The sequence below is a fragment of the Carassius auratus genome, chromosome 1, assembly GCF_003368295.1.
Source record: "Carassius auratus strain Wakin chromosome 1, ASM336829v1, whole genome shotgun sequence".
Lineage (NCBI taxonomy): Eukaryota > Metazoa > Chordata > Actinopteri > Cypriniformes > Cyprinidae > Carassius > Carassius auratus.
This window is the reverse complement of record NC_039243.1, coordinates 33,476,790-33,500,051: the sequence shown is the minus strand read 5'-3', so window position 1 is coordinate 33,500,051 and position 23,262 is coordinate 33,476,790. Positions and strand designations below refer to the sequence as shown.

Sequence of the window (23,262 nt, the reverse complement as noted above, 5' to 3'; positions counted from 1 at the left end):
GTTAGCATTGTGTTTTTTTTTTTTTTATCATATTGGGCACACAGCATTAACACTGATTTTGTTTATGAAAGTGTTCAGAATGTTAGTGTCAAAATGTTCTTTTTAAGAGCATCATCAGATCTCTCTCTCTTTCCCTTTCTCTGTCTCTCTCTCTTTCCCCCCTCTCTCTCACTCTCTCTCTCTCTCTCTCTCTCTCTCTCTCTCTCTCAGAAAAAAATAAATACGTTTTTCTTTCCCGCCTTAAGAACATAGTGAGAATTGACCAACCAACCAACAAACAAACAAACAAATAAATAAATGCATAACATTCCAATAGAACAAGATGCTTTTTCTGGAAACTAATAAAAACGAAATCTTGTTTTAAGAATGCGTAGATATTATTATTGTCATTTTTTTTTTTACTGGAAACAATATGATGTTGAGCTCTCTACCACACATAGCTTGTTTATAAACCTGAGCTCCAATAAAAGTGAAACTGACATTTTAGGTCCGTAGGTCAGGGTCAGAGTTGAAAGGTCATAAATGGCTGCCTGTATCCTCTCATCAGGTCAGAATGGAAACAGCATTGGATACCATAAAACCGTTTCAGGGTCCTATCAGAATGACTGGTTGAAATCCAATAACCGTCAGCCTGGTCCCCAACACTCAGCACTGATCATTAAGGCTTTTTGATTGGGATCATTGCTTCCTTTAATTAAAGAATAATGCCTTTCCCTCACCCATCAAACATACTTCTATCTTTTTAGTGAAGATTTGTGTCCCTGGAGCAAAAAAACACTCTTGGGTCTCTGGGGGTATATTTGTAGCAATAGCCAGAAATACATCGTATGGGTCAGAATTATAGATTTTTAATTTATGACAAAAATCATTGGGAGATTAATGAAAGATCATGTTCCATTAATATATTTTGTGAATTTCCTACTGTAAATATTTCAAAACGTAATTTTTGATTAGTAACATGCATCGCTAAGAACTTCATTTGAACAACTTTAAGATGATTTTCTCAATATTTAGATTTTCTTGCAGCCTCAGATTCTAGATTTTCAAATAGTTGCATCTCAGACAAATATTGTCAGATCTGAACAAACCACACATCAATGGAAACATTATTTATTCTATAATTCAGCTTTCAGATGATGTATGAATCTCAATTTCGAAAAATGTTCCCTTATGACTGGTTTTCTGATCCAGGGTCACATATATTTGTGTGTCTGGTTGATGACAGCTATTGAAGTGTTTAAGGAATAGATAAACACGTACAGTTAGTGCCATTTAAAATTATTTTGGTTTATTTTGGTCTCAGCCTCACTTTTCTTCATCTCCCATATGATGGTACATTTGACCAGTGCAATTTTCATTTATGACCCTAAGAATAGGCAGGGATTGAAAATAAATCATCATCATTATGAAACTATTAATCGTGTTGCACCTAATCCTAGACAAACTCTCTGTTTGCCGAAACAAATGGGACATATAAGCGTTACTCTTCTGTCTCTCTCACACGCGAGACTTTGCACATGCTCATGTTATTATTATTGTTCTTAAGATGATCACAGGGAAGTGTTGAAAGGTTGGCGCAGCTGTGAAAAACGATTGAGCTGTGAAAAACGAAAAATGATTCGCTTTAACCTCCCAAGCTGTTAAACGTCACTGAAAGCTGTGGTTTCTGCAGTTGTTTAGACTTACACCTTTTACAGAAACCAGGTGAGACCTGTTAAAGTTTGTGGGCGTCTGCTTGTTTAAATCCAATCTCTGGCATCGATGATAGGATTTAAACATGTCAGATGTACGTTTTGGTTTTTTTCTTCCTTGCCCAGTGATCCCTTCATCTGTACAGAGTCTGATGGTGATAGAAACAGCTTCTGTTCCTCCTCTACACATTAAATTCCCAGCATAGTGTCATTTCCACCAAATCTCAAATCAAGTGTTGTTTGATCGCATTGTGAGATGGAAATTAAGTTAAAATTGAACTTTTCTGAACCGAGGACGGTGTATTGCTTAGGCTAATTAAGTTAGGCATGCCAAATACATTTGTATAATAATTTTGTATTACACTTTTGACAAAATTACAGATATGACAATCTGCTAGTTATTATTTTTTCATGTTTTTCAAGCATGCTTTAATTCGGTCGTTCAGTTATTATTACAAAATAAACCCTGACAGAATGATACTGAATCCTAGATGAAACTGAAACTTGATGTCGGGGCTCATTTTAATGTTCATTAGTGTTAATTAATGTTTATTCTGATGCAACCCATCTCTGCATGTTGTGTGTATTCCAAGAGTTAAGTCTCTTTTATTTCTCTCCGCAGGAGTGGCAGAATTCAATCCAGAAGAACGCGGGCTTGGCCTTCATCGAGCTTGTGAACGAGGGCAGGTAATTATCTAAGCCCATCCTCTGACCCTGTGTTAGCAGCCTCCTCAACGCTTCGTCACGCGTGTATGATCAGATACTGTTTGGGAGGAAATCAATGTAAAGTTCAAGACGTCTGTCAGTAACTTGGCTTGTTCCCGTGTGTTTCTGAGAGGGCGGCAGGGCTTTAGTTTCTCGCCCACCTCTTGGGAAATCTTTGTCGTATCTTCTTGTTTTCAGACGGGTTTATGTCTCATCTGTTGGACACTTTTACTCAGACTCCCTTTGGGTTGGAAGGATCTGCGTTTAATTTCAAGCCCTTAGATCTTTCAGATGGCTCTCATTTCTACATTAGCAATGGAGATTCATGTTAATGAAGCTGCTGTGCTAATGAATGACTGCGGCTCCTCCACCTTCACTGTTGGCCATCTTTACAGCTCTTTCAAACATATATGCTTTTCTTTTTATAAAGCAGGGTTTAGGGTTGAGACAACATCTGGGACACCAGCACCTGTCATAGAGATATCAGTGCAATCTAAGCTATAAGTGCACAGCAATAATAATGCCTAGATTCAATATTGGATTTTGTAAAACTGTTTGAATTCTTACGAAGCCCAAAGAAACGAATTAAAATGAGAACCCGGGCAGTGCAGTGATTATATTAGGTGATAATGCCATTGATCTTTAATGGAGCAATGATGTGATTCATGTTTTCATCCATGTTCATTAATTAATTAAAAAATGCATAAAAAATGTGTTTTAAACGTACAGTTACACCTCTTTTAATTTTATAATTTGTAATTTTATAATTATTTTAAAAGTTTTTTTTTGAGTTGTCAGGCTGTCTGTCCTCATTTCATAATTATTAAAAACCTCTTAAAATTATAAAAGAATGTTGAAGAGAAAACTTTATTAAGGTTTTGTTGTTGTTGTTGTTTTAATGGGAAGGCAAGGATTGGGTTGGGAAATGTCATGCGGTGCTTAATAATCTTAATAATAGTAATAAAACTATACAAATTAAAGAAATAATACTTTACAGAAATACAGTAAAAGCTACAAACACCCTATTGAAAAGCTAATCAAATTGAACAAGATAAGATATTTTAAAAATATGGGTTTTTAACAGTTGCGAATGAGAAGGAGTGTAACTAAGTAACAAAAGCCATTCCATGTACAATTTAATATTTTAGAGTGAGAGTTTTAAAATCAATGCACAACTGGAAGCCAATGCAAATTTCAAACAGTCACACAGAGCGAGCTGTTATTGATGGTAGTCGGGGTGTGAGAGGGTCACGTCCGCTCCCCGCTGACCACCGCTGACACACCAGGCTCCAGTTTCAGTCCTCCACCCTCCGTCTGTTATTCTTCCACTTTGCAGAGGCCTGAGCCTCCTGACCTGCTGAGAGACCCGTCTCTGTCCCTGGGGGAGTGTTTTATAGGCTGCGGCTTGCTTGTGTTGTTCAGGGGTGTAAATATGCTGTTTCAAGATCAGGTTTCTCCTCGTCTGTGCTAACGCTTGGCACCGTGGACAGAAGAAGCAATGCTGATCCACAAACAAGACTCTGAGATGAGCGCTGACAAACAGTAGCAGTAAAAGCAGGATGCATCTGATTATCATCAGTTGCCCTGAGATAAGGAGCAGAGTGTGTGTGTGTGTGTGTGTGTGTGTGTGTGTTTATCCAAGGAAGGCTGTTCTTACACATGTAGAAACATGAGCCAGGGTGGTTGGTTGTTTTTAGTGGGGGTGGTTTTAGTTAGCATGCTAAACATGATTTTCTGCTTGTTTTACATGGTGTAGCTTTAGCATACTATTGACACTTTGATAATCTAACAACTGTGTTATCGAATCAGTAAAACTGAATTCACAGATTAGCAGTTGTTGAAGGTCTGCATTTTTGCTGTTTTTAGGTTATTTTGTGAGCGTTATTACTGTTCAGTGGAATTGATATACAATATTCTTTATTAGGGATGTGTGCTTTATCAACACAGCATCATTTATCAGCATCATTTATTATTACTATTATTTGTATCTGCTGTTATTGGATGTTTATCAGCTTATATAGTATTGTTATACAATGTAGTGGTGCTTAAATTCATTTGTAGCATACAAACAATTGATTTTAGTTTTGGACTGCACATATATTGAAATAAAATAAATATTAGTGTGATGCACCCCCCCCCCCCCATAATGATTAGATTATAATATTCAAATTGGTTGTGCCTAAAAATGTGTCTATTGCATCTTTTACGATCAGTGCATTTCTTAATTAATTAACTTCAATGTGATTTTGATGCAGACTGCTGAGCCACACCATGAAGGACCATCTGGTGCGCGTCGCTAATGAAGCCGAGTTCATCCTGAGCCGCCAGAGAGCAGAGGACATCCACAAGCACGCAGAGTTTGAGGTGAGCACACACACACACACACACACACGTTTGTTTTTGTGTAGAGTGTGTTCATCCCATAGGTGTAATGGTTTTTATTCTGTAGAAACTGTATATTCTATCTCCCTTCACCAACCCTACACCTAACCCTAACCCTCACAGGAAACTTTGTGCATTTTTACTTTCTCAAAAAAACTCATTCTGTATGATTTATAAGCGTTTTGAAAAATGGGGACATGGTTTATGTCCTCATAATTATTTTGGCAGCTTTCCTCGAATGCTTCACCCAGTGTCTCACCATTTTCACGAAAACAAAGGCGTTCTGATTCATTATCAGCTCAGAGAATCAGAATCAGTTTATTAGCCACAGCAGGAGCAGAGTTGAACACAAGTCAGTGTTTCTTATACTTTAATTTAAGAGCGGCGTTGTCCCACTTCTGGATCTACAGAATTTCAGTTTAATACAACTAACTCATTACAGTCCTTACTGGATATTCAAAATCAAATATACTGATGGAAATTGAAAAAATATATATATATTTTTTTTTTTACTATTTTAATATATTTTCAAATTACGCAAATTTACGCAACATTTTTTTTTTTTGAAGATATTTTTTGCTTTTGCAAGGGCGAGAACATTCTGAAGTTTCTGTAATATTCCAGTCATAAAAGACAAAAATAATCCAGCGTATGCTTCTGAAATTTTGTGCGACTTTGTCATATTCAGCATGTCAAACTTCATAAATATTTAAAATAAAAGCGAAGCAAAACTTTTGATTTGATGTTATTCCTGTGAATATTTAGCATCCGTTATTCCTGTATTCACGGGCACATGGTCCTTCAGAAATCATTCTAATATACTGATTTAAAGATCAAAAACATTATTTTAGTTATTTATTTTAATAGATAAAATATACTGCTGACAGCAATGTGTTTATATGGACTGGCGTCTCATTGCAGCAGTAAAACTCAACACTCTCCTGTAAAACAGATGAGAGAGAAAAGTATTGTTCGCTGCTTAAACAAGCTTCCTTATATCACAGTGACTTTTAGAGCAAACCTCGGAACACCCTTCCTCATCATTCCCACTGCCCCATATTCCCAGGATTGGCCAAGTTCTCCCAGACGCTCGGTGGAAGACAGCCACACACGGGGGACATGCTTCGCTTTCCTTTTTCACTCTAATTGGCCCCTCCGGTCTGATTCTTTCGGCTTTTCCAGCCTCACTCACAGCACAGTGGAGAATGAATTATTCCCACAAATACAGCTGGGTATTCTGCCAAATGCAGAAAAAATGCAGTGTCAGGCACATTATATGGATGGCACAAAAAACACATTGTTTTCTAATCATTTTACAGTCTAACATGTGTTTATTTTAAAAATGAGGTGAAAATGTTATGCAAGATTACATGAATAAAAGGTCACCATACTATTTAATCCTCTACTTGAAATCTCCCATAATGCTATGAAGCAGACGGTTTCACATGACTTTGGAAATCCGGTGCAATTATGCTGTTTTTTTCTCACTTCGAGTTTAAAGTCTGAAGTGCTCCACGATGAAAGCCATATGCTGTGATGCTTCATCGACCCAAACTCTCTTTAATAAGAGAAACCGATGTTGGACAGACAGATGGGAATCTGGGATCTGTTGGTTGCTTTGATGTACAGTAGTTTGTAGAGGGAAATAGGGCATGGATAGTTGGGTCACAGTTATTTATGAGGGTTATGGATCACACTTTTGATAAGGGCCTAGATAGCATTTAACTCAACGCTTCCCAAACCGTAGATCCATCTCATATAGCCAGGAAAAAAAATGATTGAAATGCCAAACTGGATACATGCATACAATCCTTCTCAGCTTTGAATCCCTCGCTTAGATATAGAGTGGCTGTTCCTCTGTGACCCTTGAAAAGCTCTGATAAGTAGAGCACTGATATTGCCGTATTGATTTTCCTCCGTTCCGGCGCTTTCCATCTTCTCTGAGTCACCGGTTTCATTTTCCACGGCCTCAATAAAAATAACAGGCCAGTGAAAGATGCCTCTGTGGGATGCCTTTCCATCCTGAACAGCAGTTTACACAGGATCTGGATGTTTAAGGGAACAACATGAAATGTGAGACATATGCGGACCAGAATGGATGGAGGAGTTAGCTTTTTGTTTCATTCACAAATTGCTGTGTGTCACATCTGTGTTCTTCCTCATACAGCCTACATAAAAATAATGGAGAACATTACCTACTGTTTTTTGCAAAACCAGGGGTGGCTGAATAAATAAGCTTTTCCATTGATGTATGGTTTGTTGGGATCAGATAATATTTGTCTGCAACTATTTGAAAATCTGGAATCTGAGGGAGCAAAAAAATCTAAATATTGAGAAAATCATCTTTAAAGTTGTCCAAATCAAGTCCTTAGCAATGCATATTACTAATCAAAAATTAAGTTTTGATATATTTATGGTAGGAAAATTACAAGATATTTTCTAATGGAACGTTTTTGGCATATAATTTTGACCCATACAATGTATTTTTGGCTATTGCTACAAATATCTCTGAACTGGTTTTGTGCTCCAGGCTCACAAATAATTAAATAAACCTGAATTAAAAAGTGAATAAAACTAAATAATTATATAAAAACAAAACAAGGATGCTTTCACAGAATGTTATATTTCTAAAAGGTTTGAGTCTAAATTCCTTCTAATGTACCAAATTATATTACATGTACCAGCTATATACCTTATGTTGTAATGTAATCATGAATAGGTCATGTTTATTTCAATGGGTTGTCAATCCTGAGAAAAGACACTTCTCTTTGAGTAAAAATGATGCTCGAATTCGTTCTTGAAATCACGGTAATAGTAATGTTACTCAGACATTTTTTAGAAAATGAATCCCATCTAGATCATGTTTTACAGTGTTTTCACACACACACACACACACACACACACTCACACACTTATCTTTACCCCTTGAGAGTGAGATTACAGGGACACACAGAGATAACCGCTGGAAATCCAATTATCTTTTAGTGTTCTCTTACTAATAGGATCCCTAATACGGGAAGTATTTTTCCGCTAACAACTGTACATACCTGTACGATACCTGCGAGGGAGAAAAGAAAGGACAGATTTAGGGAGAGAGAGTGACTTCCCTCTTTAATGAGAGTCTTTCTTTATTAGAAATGAAATGTGGAGGATACTGGACCACGAGGCCAGATCTCTCAGATGTGATAGAACGAGATCATTGTTCTCTCTTTCACTCTCTTGCTCTTTTACTTGATCTTGAAGTGATGGAGTGTAATTGAGTTGACTCCTGACTGAAGTGTGTGTGAAGAGAGGTGACGGGACACTTCATTAGCGTTTAGTGTGTGTGTTTCTGTAAGAGGAGACTAGGAGTTAATGACATCGACTGTGAAAATGACAGACTTGTTTATCACCCTCCCAACAGTGATGCTTTGCTTGTAGTTTTTTGTTTATTGGACTCAGGACCAATTAAGTTTCCTTTATTCACATTCATCCACACCTGCTCTTCATCGCTTGCCGGCAGTCGTGTTCATTTTACCCTCACATCTCCTTCATTGGACTATTTTTCACGTTAAAGGACACTTAATTCCTGCAATTTCCCAAATGGTATTATCTCAAAGTTGCAGGAGTCAGTCTCAAAAAAATGCTTTTTTTAGGAGAGGGGGTGGGAGGAAAGATGAAGAATCTGCCATCTACGGATTGTGACTAGTCCATTAAAAACATGAAATGAAAGAGAAAGAAAAAGGGAAGAGAGAAGCCAGAGATACTTTGATAAGTTGTTGCACCTGTGTTAACCGTGATAGTCACCCTGACTCTGGAAAAGGAGGGGGTGACATTTTAAATATGTCACTCTGAACCACAAAACCAGTCATGAGGGTCTTTTTTTTTTCAATTGAAATCTGGATAAATAATCTTTCCATTGATGTCTGGTTTGTTAGGAGGACAGTATTTTGGCTGAGATGCAACTATTAGAAAATCTGGAATCTGAGGGAGCAAAAAAATCTAAATATTCAGAAAATCGTGTTTGAAGTTGTCCAAATTAAGCTCTTAGCAATGCATATTACTAATAAAAAAAAAAAATCGATAAGTTTGACCCATACAATGTTTTTTTTTTTTTTGGCTATTCTTATAAATATACCCCAGAGACTTTGCCTACTTTTGTCAAACTCCGAAATATGCATTTTATTATGGGCCTTTATTGAAGTGCTGAATTAATAGTTCTAGACTACTGTAGACCATACAGATCTTTTAACAATAATAAGGCTGTAATGTTTTGTCATGGGTGTAGTCCGTTGAAGGAAACGAGTGCTGACCCTGTCTGTTTCAGTTCTCCAGATCAGAACATTTGGAGATGTGGATGATCACTCTCTCTGAAGTCTTAAACGCATTGCTTTCATAGTTTTCTTTCTTTCTGTATGGCTTCAGCTTCAGCCGCAGTGTGACTAGAGATTGTGCTTCCCTTCAGTGGACTACTAAACATCTGCAAGACACGCTGAATTAAGTTCCCCTTGTAGGGTTTCCAGAAGTACTTCAGAATAACAGTCTCAAACGTGATGATAATGTCACTGCTGTGTATCTCACCTGCATGTTTCCTGTATGTTCAGCTGCAAGGAAGCCATTTGTCAGGAAGTTCATAAAAAAGCTCAGGGATTTGGTGCCGTTGACACTAGTTGATAAAGTGCCTGTTTATGCCAAAGTGTTCGAACTCATGATGGCTAATTAATAATGTGTTAATCAGTTGTTGAAGGAACAATGAAAAAATATGGATGACGATTGCCATATTTCAATGAATATCACAAATTCTAAATATTACAAACCTTAAAGGTCTTATTAAAATAATATAACACTATTTAAAAATATTAACTTTTATAAACCCATTCTTTTGCTTGTTTTTTCCTCCATTCGTTCATCAAATCGAATGTTACCCATTCTGAATAGTTTTCTTACCCAGAGACCTTCCACATCGAACAGAGACAGAGTCTTTCCTTCCGTTCCTTTATTCCCGCTCTTTTGTTACGCCAGACACCCAAATAGGTTCACATTTAAACATTCACCCTTTGCTTTTTATCTCTTATATATTCCACAGTTCTCTTCTCATGGCTTTAAGGTCACTGCAGAGTCAAGATCAGTCGAAATGAGACACAGATTGATAATTAGGAGAGGGAAGCCCCACTAATGTGATTTATCTCTATGGATTTTCTGTCAAACATGAAGAGTCAATCCTCAAATTGGAGAGGAGGGCCCATTAGAAGGCACTTTGGGGCATTTACCGCTAACTTTTCAGAGGCAGGCTTCTGCATCTTCCACACCACTGTGTTTGTTATCTGAGGCGGGTGCTGTCTAAAGCTGATTTAATTTAGGACCATAACATGCAATGGATGAAGAAGAGGTAATTACATTAAAACAAGCTCCATTTGTTTCCTGTGTGTATGGAGTTACCGGATACACACACACACACACACACACACACTCTGAGGTGTCAACACACACTCTAATGATGCAGTGTGCTTTGTTTTCTGAAAAGTAGCACAGGGACACACTTGTGCCTTCAACTTGGTTTATGTGATAGGAATATATTGTAGCTTTCAAACAGGGATCGATATTTTGAAGAACGGTTTAATATCTTCATTGATTAAATGAATGCATATAAGAGCAGATTACTCACAAGAGCTGTTTTTTCTTCCATCTGCAGTCTCAATGCGCTCAGTATGCCGCTGAGAAACGCGATGAGGAGAAGATGTGCGATCATCTGATCCGGGCCGCCAAGTACCGGGATCACGTCACATCCACTCAGCTCATCCAGAAGATAGTGAACATCCTCACAGATAAACACGGAGCCTGGGGCTGCTCCACTTTCAGGTACACCCTCAGTCATATGACTTGGACCAGGAAAACCAGTCTTAAGTGTCAATTTTGCAAAATGGAGAGTTATGCATCATCTGAAAGCTGAATACATGCGCTTTCCATTGATGCATGGTTTATTAGGATCGGACATTATTTGGGCTTAGATGCAACTATTTGAAAATCCGGAATCTGAGGGTGCAAATAAATGGAAATATTGAGGAAATCATCTTTAAAGTTGTTCAAATGAAGTTTTTAGCAATGCATTTTACTGATCAAACACTTAGCTTTGATATATTTACGGTAGGAAATTTACAAAATATCTTCATGGAACATGATCTTTATTTAATATCCAAATGATTTTTGCCATAAAATAAAATTTGTTTTGGCTATTGCTAACAATATTCCCCAGAGACTGGGGGTCACGCATTATTATATACATTCACCAGCTCACTCTTTGTTATCTTGAAAATGAAGCGAAAACTTGTAATGCCACAGAAGTAAAAAAAAAAACTTGACTCGTCTAGCCTGAATTTTGGTTTGTAGACACGTAGAGCGACCAATGACCCTCATACTGGTTAAAGGCATAGTTCACCCAGAAAGGAAAACTGTGTCATCATCAACTATCTCTTTAACTTGACTTTGTTATATATGATAGGTGTGTGATCTTTTCCAAGCACAGTTCAGCTCTCCTCTGTTTCCTACTGTACCCCATACCAAATCATCCGTAATCATTAGACCTCATACTATATACCTCTCTCTCTATACGCTAAACCATTTCTGTCCATTATGGGCTCTGATGGACTCTTAAAGTCAGGCTTCTGAGCCTGGGTTATGTCTTATTGCGCTGGTTTCTGTGTGTGATGCATTGCTGCTGGAACGAGATGAAAGCCAGTGAATGCTACTTGGCCATTACTGAAGGAAACATAAGGAGCTATATTTATCTCTGTAAACACACAGAAATATCCTTTAATGAATAAGTCATGCACTGTTTTTCTTATCTAGTATGTAGCCCAAGAAGCTCATTGACTCTGTAGTTAAATTTCTGTCCCTTGTCTTAACAAAATGTGTTCGGTGGAGCTTTGGAGACCTGTCTGAAGTGTGTTGTATCAAGATGTTGTGCTCTCTCTCTCTCTCTCTCTCTCTCTTCTTTCCTCTCGTAGTCTGCAGTCATATAATGTCAGGGCGCTCTGTTCTCTCTCTTGGCTCTCTCCCCATTACTGGGCTTTATGTAGCAGAGCTATTGATGACTTTTGTAATAGCATGCGATGGGCGCACGGTGACGCTGGCACAGTCTCAGAGTGTGTTTAATAAATCACAATCAGACCCTGCTGTAACATCAATACTTCTGCTCAATTACCCAGAAGGTCATGGAGAGCTAGGAATGTGTAACTACAGAAGAGAGAACAACATCTGGAAGTAAAAGAAGGGACACACGCGAACACACACTCACAATGCAACATACAGCTGCATGTGTACACTGGATTAATATTTTATCCAATCATGGATTGAAAAGCTGGAATGGAGTGATTCACTTTGAACTTTGGGTGAAAAGGGTGAATGATTCTGTTATGCATTGTTATCTAAATGCAGATTAAAATAGTGTGATTTGTCATTTTTGGCATAATATCTGCAATGGGAAACAATGTAAATGTATCTTGAATTAAACTATTATGTGGCAGGAGATAATGGATTATAATATTATAGTATATAAAGGATAACAGGGTTGAAAAATGCATGCTACTTTTTAGGGTTTGGGTAAAAATTTTGTAATAACAGGGTTGACACTTAAAAAATATATATATATTAATGACTCAGAAATTATTTGTACAAATATTTTTTACAGCAATATCAGTTCCACAGATTGTGTCAACACATAAGTGTTGAGATATAACTGCTGATATCAACATATCAAGAAGATTGGAAGAAAATAAAAATCATATAAGCTGTCACAATAAATTAATAGGATCTGTTTCTCTAATGCTGCACTTAAAAAAATAATGGGACACCAAAGTGCACCATATTCATAGAGATTGCCTCTTGTTTGTATTGGTTTTGCGGTAAAACCTTTAGAAATGACACATTTCCACCGTTTTAGATAACAACAGCATTGAAGAGTTGAGAGACAAAACACACACACACACACACACACACACACACAGCGAAATCTTGTTTTTCACCTTCATGGAAATGAAATCCGATCCCTCAAAGGGCACTCAGCTGCCATGATTACACTCTTTTGTTGGGAGTGTTAAATTTGCAAGCCCGCTAGCTCCCCCCTATAAAGACGTATTCCCCAAAGTTTCCATTCAATAAAAGGCTGAAAATGAAAATATTATTGTCCTTCCCGGCTGATGGTAGATGTAGTTTCCTCATGGCAGGCATCTAATATCATCTGACACCCACTGACCCGCCTGCATGCAGTTTGTGTCTTAATATCCAGCTTACAGCAGCCCTGTCCTCAGGAGAGTCGAGGTGTTAGGGGATTTTCTGTCTTCTCCTTCTCTCGCTCATGGATGCATTATCAGAGAGGTCTCTTAGGGCTTTACACTCGTGCAAACAAAGGAAAAGACACACACTTGCTGATTTGGGACTGTCCCATTCTGCACTGTCCATGGCCCTTCTTTTTTGATTGGATCTCAGTTTGACAGACAGATGCATGCTGAGACCATTCTTTTGATTTAGTTTTTTTGTCCGCCTGCCGTTCCTCTTTCTCCCTCTCTTTATTTCAGTTTCGTCAGTGTGGTCATGTTTATTCGGGTCAAGAGAGAGATGATCTTTCATGTAGATGACACAACAGTAAAGAGTGATTTTAGAGAGGAGGAGAAAGAAGGGCACATTTTTGTAGTACACAAGCTCACAGATATGAAGAGAGAACTATGGTTTGAGAATTGAACGTTTCTGTGAATGAGATAATCTTTGGTTGCTCATTTTGTTCAAATCATTAGAGAATGTGCTGTTTGGGTGTGTACAAGCATTATCCCCTCTTTTACAGTTTTGTAGAAGTAACATCTCTATCTCTCTTTTCTCTCTTGGCTTTTACACAATTTGTAGTGTTGTCTGCCTTCATAAAACTCAACCTTTCTCACCCTGTAATGCAAGGCACTGTAGGAATTTCCTCTTTATAGTAAATATAGGTGCATCAGTAAACATAACATGTTCTTGTAAAAATGTATTTATTTATTTATTTGACATTTTCTGGCTTTTGCCTGTTTTTGCAAAAAATATATTACATCAATGTGTTTTTTTTTGTTTTTGTTTTTTTAGCTCAATTAAGATTTAGTGCATGGTCACAAGGTTGCAAGAAAGGGAAACCTCATATAGAATGAAAAACAAACCCGTTACCCAAGTTATTGCAGGAAAACTTTTTTAAACTATTTATTTTTATAGTAAATATACATGCATCATGAATTATAAAACAACACATGGTCCCAAAAATGTGTGTTTTATATATATATATATATATATATATATATATATATATATATATATATATATATATATATATATATATATATATATATATATATATGCATTTTATAGATTGTGTCTTTAAAACCTATTTTTATAGTAAATATAAGTTTGTCTGTAATTACAAACCAGCATTTTCTGCAAAAAAGTGTATATTTATTTATGTATTTATTTTATTTTATATTATTTTATTTTTTTTGCAGAAAATGCTGTTTTTTTGTTTGTTTGTTTTTTGCCTGTTTCGTAAATACCAATCACACTAATTAGGGTTTTATTATGATTACTCTATTTAGAGATTACACATGCTGACAGGGTTGCAAAATTGGGAAACACTCAACATTGACAATCAGTATTTTTGCATCATCTTCTACTGACCGTTTCTCGAAAGACCAAAAATGGCACCTTTTTGTATTCTCTTTGTGAAAAGGGCTGGTTATTTAAGAAATACAAGGTTTCGTCAGTTATTCTCAAGACTCCTGCTTATTCTTGAGCTCTTCTTTTTGGTTTGCACACTCTGTTTTCTCACTTTCTTTCCCAGCACCCTTTCTCTCTCTCTCCTCCTCTATTGCGGGTCATGTCCAGCAGCAGCTCCAGTGATCTCTAATGGAGCTCCTCAGGGCTAAAGGCCCGGGGACATCCATCTTTTCTGTGTCAGGAACCTTTGTGATGTGCTCTCCAGTTTTTTTTCAGTAAATCAAATCTTCCCTTCTTTCAGAGAGATGAATGCGGCAGGGTTGTAGTGTTATAGAGAAAATCAATGCAGGAAAAATTGAAACAGTATGCTCGCTTATTGATCAGCCTTGTGAAATCAAAGCTTACAGCTTTGTAACTGTTCTGCAGGACAGTTAGCTGACCTGAAATGGACAAACTATCAATATTAGCATCAGTATTTTATCCTGTGCTTTGTCATTTCATGCCCAGCCCTTCAGGAGTTGAGGAACGCTGGGCACTGTTGCATGATTCTCAAGGAATAATGGCAGTATTTTAAAGGAGGGGAGAAATGCTGTTTCATGCATACTGAGTTTTTTACACTGTTAAAGAGTTGGATTCCCATGCTAAACATGGACAAAGTTTCAAAAATTAAGTTGTACGTTTGAAGGAGTATTTCTGTTCCAAAAATACCTCTTCCGGTTTGTCACAAGTTTCGGAAAGTTTTTTTCGAGTACGGCTCTGTGTGACGTTAGATGGAGCGGAATTTCCTAATATGGGTCCTGAGGCACTTCTGCCGGAAGAGTGCGCTCCCGTATAGCAGAGCACTGAGAGCACAACAGACTTCACTGATCAGAGCGAGAGCGTCGCCAAATGTCACAAAAGAAGTGTGTTTTTGGTTGCAAGGGCAAGACAACCCTGCACAGATTACCAAAAGAGAAACAGCATTAAGGGACCAGTGGATGGAGTTTATTTTTACAGAGCATCAACGGAGTTGTGCAAGTGTTTGTGTTTGTTCCCTGCATTTCGAAGATGCTTGTTTTACAAACAAGGCCCAGTTTGACGACGGATTTGCACATCGTTTATTTCTTAAGGATGATGCAGTCCCAACGAAAAAGGGTCACGATCGTGTGTTGGAACCGCAGGCGGTGAGTAAAACTGCTTCAAATATCTCTTCCTTCTTGTTAGTGCATCCCCTCCCATGCCGAGACCCGGGTTCGAGCCCCGCTCAGAGCGAGTCGTTGCTGCTGCTGCTCTCGTTCAGTTTCAGCCTCTATCATAAATATACGCTGAATCTGACTGTTAGCCATGGTTTGTTTTGGATGCTTTTTTCCTTACGGTAATGTCACAGCTTCCAGACGCTCTCAACACAAAAGCTTACTCGCGCTCGTGATTCTTTAGCTCCGCCCACACGTCACGCCTCCAGCCGCTCGTGTTTTTCCGGGAAAAATCGGTACAGACTATTTTTCTCTTATAAATATAATAAAACTAAAGACTTTTTGGAGTTATGAAGGATGCAGTACTACTCTGTAGGTACTCAAGATTAACAGGAGATTGAGTGAAAACCAGCATTTCACCCCCCCTTTAACATATATTTGAGATGTTACATTTCAAAGACATTTTTATTATGTTTGTATTTTTATTTACTGTCATAAAGCCCCAAGAACAGGTAAAAGCAGCAGAAAAGAGATGGATCTTCAACTTAGAGATTTAAAACACTTACTGTATATTTTAAATGAGCCTGTGCTGGGTGTTTTTGTTATTTTTTATATAATATAAATGTCGTACTGTATTAATCCATCACTTGATGTCCAAATCTGGGTCCTGAAACAAAACCAGTTTAAGACCACTATTTTAGAGATATAATCTTAAGGAAAATTGCATGATAGGATTTCTACCCATCTTTCTTATTATTACAGTTCAGCAATATTCTTCTGATGTCTGGAGTACGTGGGTCTCACCTGGAAGCTGAATCACAATATGTTTACTACTAAAGCCACGTTATAATGTCTATGCATTGCTTTATTGCTTTGCCAGAATAATGTCTTTAAGTTATGTTAATTTTGAGGATTTGCTCAGCCAGTATTGATATAAACTACCATTGAAAAGTTTATGGTCAGGAAGTAAATGTTCTTTTAATCTTACTATTCATCAAATAATTTTAATGTACAATTTGTAAAAAGGGAAAAAATGCTTCTGGAAAACACAGCCCTGAATGATTGTTCATGGACTAGATTGATTAATTTCTCATTACTTACAGACTTATTAAGCGGCATGGCTTAAGAAGGCTTGGATTGTAGTGCATAAGTTGTAGAGATGATATCTTTGGGGCTTTTTCATCCTTTTTTGAAGCTGGAAAGCTTCTTTCCCCATTAATTGTTACGTCATGACAAACTATAATTTTGACCCTGCGCCAAAAAACCAGACACAAGTAAAAATTTTCAAAATTGAGATGTATACATCATCTAAAGGCTGAATAAATAACCTTTCCATTGATGTATGGTTTGTTAGGATATGACCATATTTGGCTGAGATACAACTATTTATAAAATCTGGAATCTGAGGGTGCGAAAAAAAAATCTAAATATTGAGAAAATCATTTTTAAAGATGTTCAAATGAAGTTCTTAGCAATGCATATTACCAATCAAAAATTTACAAAACATATTCATGAAACATGATCTTTACTTAATATCCTAATTATATTTGGCATTAAAGAAAAATCTATAATATTGACCCATGCAATGTTTTTTTAAGACTCCAGGATCTCAAATGAGTTTATCAACTTGGCCTGCGTGGTCCTGGCAAAGATAAGCCAAAATGCTTAGCAGATTACATTGTCATAACATATACATGTTCTGCTTTATTTACATTTCTTCTTATGCTGTTTAACAAGTACCATTAATGGCTCGGTTTGGCTGTAAACACTTGAGAAACCATGTACAAACATCCCACAAGACTGCGGGTCAGACAGAGAGAGAGCAGCTGTTTCACTCTCTTTTCTCCCCGCTTCGTCTGCGATGGAAACAAATTAGACCAAAGAATCTCAAACCCTTTCAAACAAAACTGACACGATACACCTAGACGTACAACCTCTTGCTCGAAACGTTAGCTGTAAACATGATTAGCCATGCAGAATATCTATCATCGTTGGGCGACCCGCCACACATTCATGTGTTTCTCATGCAAAGCTTTGTATCGGTCCCATTTCCCCGCCTAAAGCTTGACAGCTTGCGATGTCTTCCCAGTCCATCTGTAAATCTCCAGGTTTGACAGCCGCAGATTTCTGGGGACACATCACATAAATGATGCGAAAAATGGCTTCTCCTCTTCTCCGTTATAGAAATGGATTAAAATATGCCCTAATGAAAACATTTAGCTCTGACTGTATATACACAACAGTGGCCCAGACTGTCAGAAATAGTAACAAAGTGTCAAAGAAGGACATATTAACGGCTCCCGTAGCGCTGATGTTGTCCATATGTTAGCATGACAGACTCCACATACTCCAGATCTCCCAGAGTTCAACAGACACATCAAGAGTTTCAGCAGAAGTAGTGCTGAAAAGACACGATTTTGATTCAAAGACCAGCTTGGATCAGTCATTTCTATGTTCGTCTAGGCTATTTCACACTGCTGTTTAGTGCTAGTCATATCGTTTTTTTACAATCTGCACATATTTCAACACATATAGATTGTCGATAGGATGCTTTCACTCCAGAGAAAGTGGAAAAAGACATTAAATTAATGCAACAGCCCACTCCATCTTGAGAAAGGCTTGAGACAAACAATAACTACTTACATTACATGCACTTTAAAATACCTTGAAAAAAAATAGTATGCATGCTTATTATGATCGTTATGGTAATTTACAGGCAGTGCAAAAAGATAGGCTTGATGTGTTTTCATTTAATTAATCAGAAAGTTAATGAGTGCATTTCTTTTATTCATATGTTATATATATACAAGTGGACCGTCTCTGTCTTATTCATTCTCTGGCCAAACTAAAATCCAGTTGAGGGACTTAGGAATGTCATTGATTGCTACAGGAAGCACTTTATTACATAAGTGTTGTCAAAGGTATCTAGTGTGCAAATAATATTGTTTATGCCATTTAAGGAGTCATTTTTGGTGTCCTCGTAAATCAAATAAATACATACATGCATGAACAACAACAACAACATGTTTGAATTTCAGCAAAGTGTTCACTAAAAAAAAATTGGCTGAGAGTGCTCCGGTCGGATAATTTATTTCAGCACTTTCACCATTTACCATAAAATCTCCTTTATCTTTGTGACCCAGCAGTTGGCTTTTGCAGCGAAAGCTGAAATAGGGACACATCCGTTAACCATCTCATCCATATTTCTCTCTCACTTACTTTCTTTCTTTATCTTCTAGAGTTTTAACCCTCTGATCTTCTTCTATCCATCTCTTTATTCTCAAGCCTCCAGGTTTGTTATTCTTGAGTGTGCATATGTGGGTATACTTGTTCCTGTGTGTAATCAGAGAGCCAGAGAGCTTTTATAACGCTTCTGGAGTGTGAAACTGATGTCTTTCTGAAGTGTGCCGGCACAAGCAACTTCCAAAAAAACTCCTTATTAATCCCACACACACACACACACTCTCTGAAATTCTCAACACATGGGCCAATTAAATGCTTTGTTTATTATGACACCTCCCTGGAGTCAAGTAGACATGAAGTGTAGTTTGTTTTATGCAAACCTTCAATTAAGCAGCGCAGTTGAAGCTTATGAGATTATGAAACATGACCCTCTTCTCTGTTGATTTATTTACTGTTTGCTCTCCGATCTATTCCCCTTGTTCATGAACTCAGTAGATCGGCATCTGTATTAAACAGCGTTACGATTAGCCCCCCGTTCATCATCTCTGTTGGTAAACGGGTTCAGATTTACAGCCAGTGACTGGGTGAGAAGAAAGACTTCAATTACATCTAACAAGCGCTTATAAAAGTCCCGCTCGTGTTAAATTCTCGCCAAATGTGGTTTACATTAAGCACGTTTGGAGGAGGGTATTAAGTGTTGCTTTCAGCATGTGCAATAAGACAATTTCAACTCCCCACTGCAATTTATGGTTGTTTTCTTACGTGTTTTTACATTTATGCATTTAGCAGACGCTTTTATCCAAAGCGACTTACAGTGCATTCAGGCACAGTTTCTTTTTGTTCCCTGGGAATTAAACCCATGATCTTTTGCACTGCTGACACAATGCTCTACCACTGAGCCACACGAACTACAAGCTTCTTGAGAAGACACTGGTGTAATTCCTGTTAGAAACCCCCTTTAGAAGAAGGGATGGGGAGGATGGATGAATAATTCATTAATGCTGTGAAAACACTTGCTGGGAGGGATGCACTGCTGGGATTGATGGCGATTGGATTACATGCACGCACACACTTCCTTTGCCTTCATTAGGACTCTATTGTCACAGTGAGGAGGCTGTGAACGCGCTTCCAGCTGCTCGACTAATTGCATTGGCCGGCGTGGTGTTGTATTGCAGACAGATTGATCCTCTCTGTATCTCTGCTCTCTCAGAGAATGACAGGAGTGGAGCTCCTTGACTCGGCTCTGTGCATTCAGTGATCAGTTTAATTAATGAACGCTGGAAGCCAGAATGATGGAGTGGATATTTACACGGATGAAACTATCACATCCAAACACCTCGCCGCTACTTAGATAGAGGGAAATTCACAGACAGACCGGACGATAGGAACACAATGCACTCGATGCATGTTGTTTAATGTAGTGTGTCTGCTGAGTTCCTCAGGCCTGGATTTTGGCATGAGATTGTGAATATTGTGCATATTTGTAGGTATGCCCAATATTCACCCATCAACCAGCAGAATTTATATTTTATTTATTTTAATTTAAACAGAGACATCAATAGAATAGAGGTGTCAACATGTTCAGTTCAGCACACCAAGTTTTGTGAGGAAATGGCACAGCCCATATGAAATGCATTGCTCACAAAACTTGCATCTCCCTTTAAATTACATCTCTTTTTCCTGTCTTAAATCAGTTGTTAATGTTGGTCGAACCAGAGTGTTTGCTGGCGATTGTTAAAGTATGCGGGCGTTAATAATAAGGTGAGCACTAGTGAGGGCACTTAAGTGGCCGTTATCCTGATTTATTTGGCCTGGGTGTGGAGGCGGCCCTGTTGCACGATAAAACTTCTTCTCACTTCCACAGAACAGAATGGAGTTGGAGAGTAATATTTCACAGCGTCGACAGTAAATCTGCTACAGAGCTACTGCTAAAGCCATTCGCTGTCGTCTCTCCTCTCAAGATCGTTTAGATAAAACCATTATCTTATCACATCCTTCCTTGAAAATCACACTTGGGTTTCAAAATCAGTTCTTCTTTTGTGTTCACGTGTGTAATTAATTGCTCGTGCCGTTGTGCATTACAGCAGAAAAAGTAGTTTAATTTGAGAACAAATTACACTCTTCCCTGAAATTAGTTGGTTCCATTACAAATTAAGCAAGCTTTTGAAGATTAAACTCGTTTATGGTGCAGGAAAATGTGTCCTCAGAGGGCCTGAACATAATGAATATTTGAAGGCGCTATTATTTTAATGAAAGTCCTTTGAATCTTAATGGGGTAATATGTCATAACTGTTCGCTTGACATTAAAAGTGAGTATTTTCGCACACACCGAGAGAAACCGCACAACACAAACCCACGATTAAAAAACAAAGAGATGGAGAGCGTGGAAGAACTGGAGTTTTCTTTACATTGGTAAGAGTTGCAAATTGGAGGGAAAAATGGCTAAAGGTGAAGGACATGAGCCTGGAACCACAGCATTGCCTCATTCTTTCTGTCTGCGTGCGCGTGTGTGTGTGTGTGTGTGTGTGTGTGTGTGTGTTTGCTGAAATGCTGTGTCAGCAGGCTGATTCTCAGTGTGATGTATTTAGCTCTCATCTCACTTTCTTGAAGTGTTGCAAAAATCTGGGGCTCTTCAGAGTTTCTCCCAAGGACAGACATTTCTGGAGTGCTGTGCTTTTGTAACTTCTAAAATTAGATCACGCATACATCATATAATCTTTTTTATATAGATTAAATTATGATAAATGATGATAAATGAGCGATATTTTGTTTGGCGATACTGTATCGATTCTCAAAAACATAATATCGATATAAAATGTTATTTATTGCACAAAGTTTTTGAATTACCGTTTTATGTGTTTTAAAATAATTTAACAAATTTTAATGTGTGCAATAATATAAATCTATTAAACCACAATACCATTTGTTCTAAAGGTATCAAACCAACTGTAAAATATACAGAATATTATTTAGTATAATGCACAAGGCTATTTTTAGTGTTTCACAGTAAAGAAGGCAGATCTCTGTATTATTTGGATCTCTTTCTCTCTCGGCAGCAGACCGCGGGAGTTCTGGCGCCTGGATTATTGGGAGGATGACCTGAGGAGACGTCGGCGCTTCATCAGGAACCCGTTTGGTTCCACACACTCTGAGGCCGTGCTCAAAGCTGCAGCAGAGCATGGTGGGTAATGCATAGTCACAAAACATCATGCACTTACACGCTTTCACACACAAAACACAGCCCAGTTTGTTGAGCTATTACCCATGATAACAGGTAAAGCTAAAGTCACCATAAAACCTTTATAAATTAAATCAAATTACATTCCCTTACTGTCCTCAGGCCTCATCTCTCTGATAATATTATTTTTTTATGTGCATTAAAAAATTATCATTAGCTCTAGTAGCACTAATTGCTCTTAAATTGTCATTATGTGTTTCTTCCCTCCCATGCATGTCAGATGCTGGTGTTAAAGGTGAGTAAAGTTGTGAAGTTCGTGGGATGGCTAGCCGTATTAGATGTATTAGATATGTGTGCATCAGTGTTGGGGATTCTAGTTTAAAAATGGCAAGCTACTCATCATTTAGAGATGTTAACTACTTTTCCAAACGAGTATTGTTGTTGTAGTTTATCTATTACACTACATTCTACTAACATTATTAGGTCACACTTTATTTTAGGGTCCAATTCTCACTATTAACTAACCATTAACTATGACTTTTGCCTCAATCAACTCCTTATTTGCTGCTTATTAATAGTTTATAAGGTAGTTGTTAAGTTTAGGGAATTGGGTAGGATTATGGATGTCATGCATTATATGTACTTTATAAGCACTTATAAACAGCCAATATGTTAATAATAGACATGCTAATAAGCAACTAGTTATTAGTGTGAATTGGACCCTATACTAAAGTGTTACCCAGTATTTCTCTGCTTCACAAATAAGAAGGATTTTTAAATGAATTAAGGTAATATCACACTAATAGTGTGAAGGTAATAGGTAATAGTGTGTATTCACAAAGTATAGGTGACTAAAACAGTAACTTTTACCTAAATATTTTTAGGACTTCTATGCAGAGATTTTAATCGTTAAATCATTTCTATTTTGTAGAAATCATAGGTGCATCACTAGTTATAGTCAGTGACCCCTCAGCACGGTTTATTTTTCTCGATTCTCTTTTACACAGTATCTACTAGTGAAACAACGTATAACTTAAGAAACGTTACATATACACTTTAAAAAAAGTGTATCTTTTTTATCACGCAATGTTGAAAAACACTTCTTGAATGTGTTCTTCTATAACAGTATAAACTCAGTGTACCAAAGAAATAAAACTTGTCAATTCTATCATGAAAATATGTTTGTAAGCTGTAAGAGTTTGCATGCATATGTAGGTATACTATTGTTGCAAATGTAGTTTCCTTG

The 23,262-nt window shown here is 37.5% G+C and overlaps 1 protein-coding gene across 1 annotated transcript in view; it reads left to right on the top strand.

Moving 5' to 3' along the window:
- Positions 1 to 23,262, top strand: part of LOC113108419 (lipopolysaccharide-responsive and beige-like anchor protein) — a 146,360-nt gene that overhangs the window by 70,562 nt on the left and 52,536 nt on the right. The window contains exons 34-37 of the mRNA XM_026271549.1: positions 2,314 to 2,378; positions 4,652 to 4,760; positions 10,450 to 10,616; positions 21,895 to 22,019. Coding sequence (XP_026127334.1) covers positions 2,314 to 2,378; positions 4,652 to 4,760; positions 10,450 to 10,616; positions 21,895 to 22,019 — 466 coding nt within the window. The remainder of the gene's footprint in view (positions 1 to 2,313; positions 2,379 to 4,651; positions 4,761 to 10,449; positions 10,617 to 21,894; positions 22,020 to 23,262) is intronic.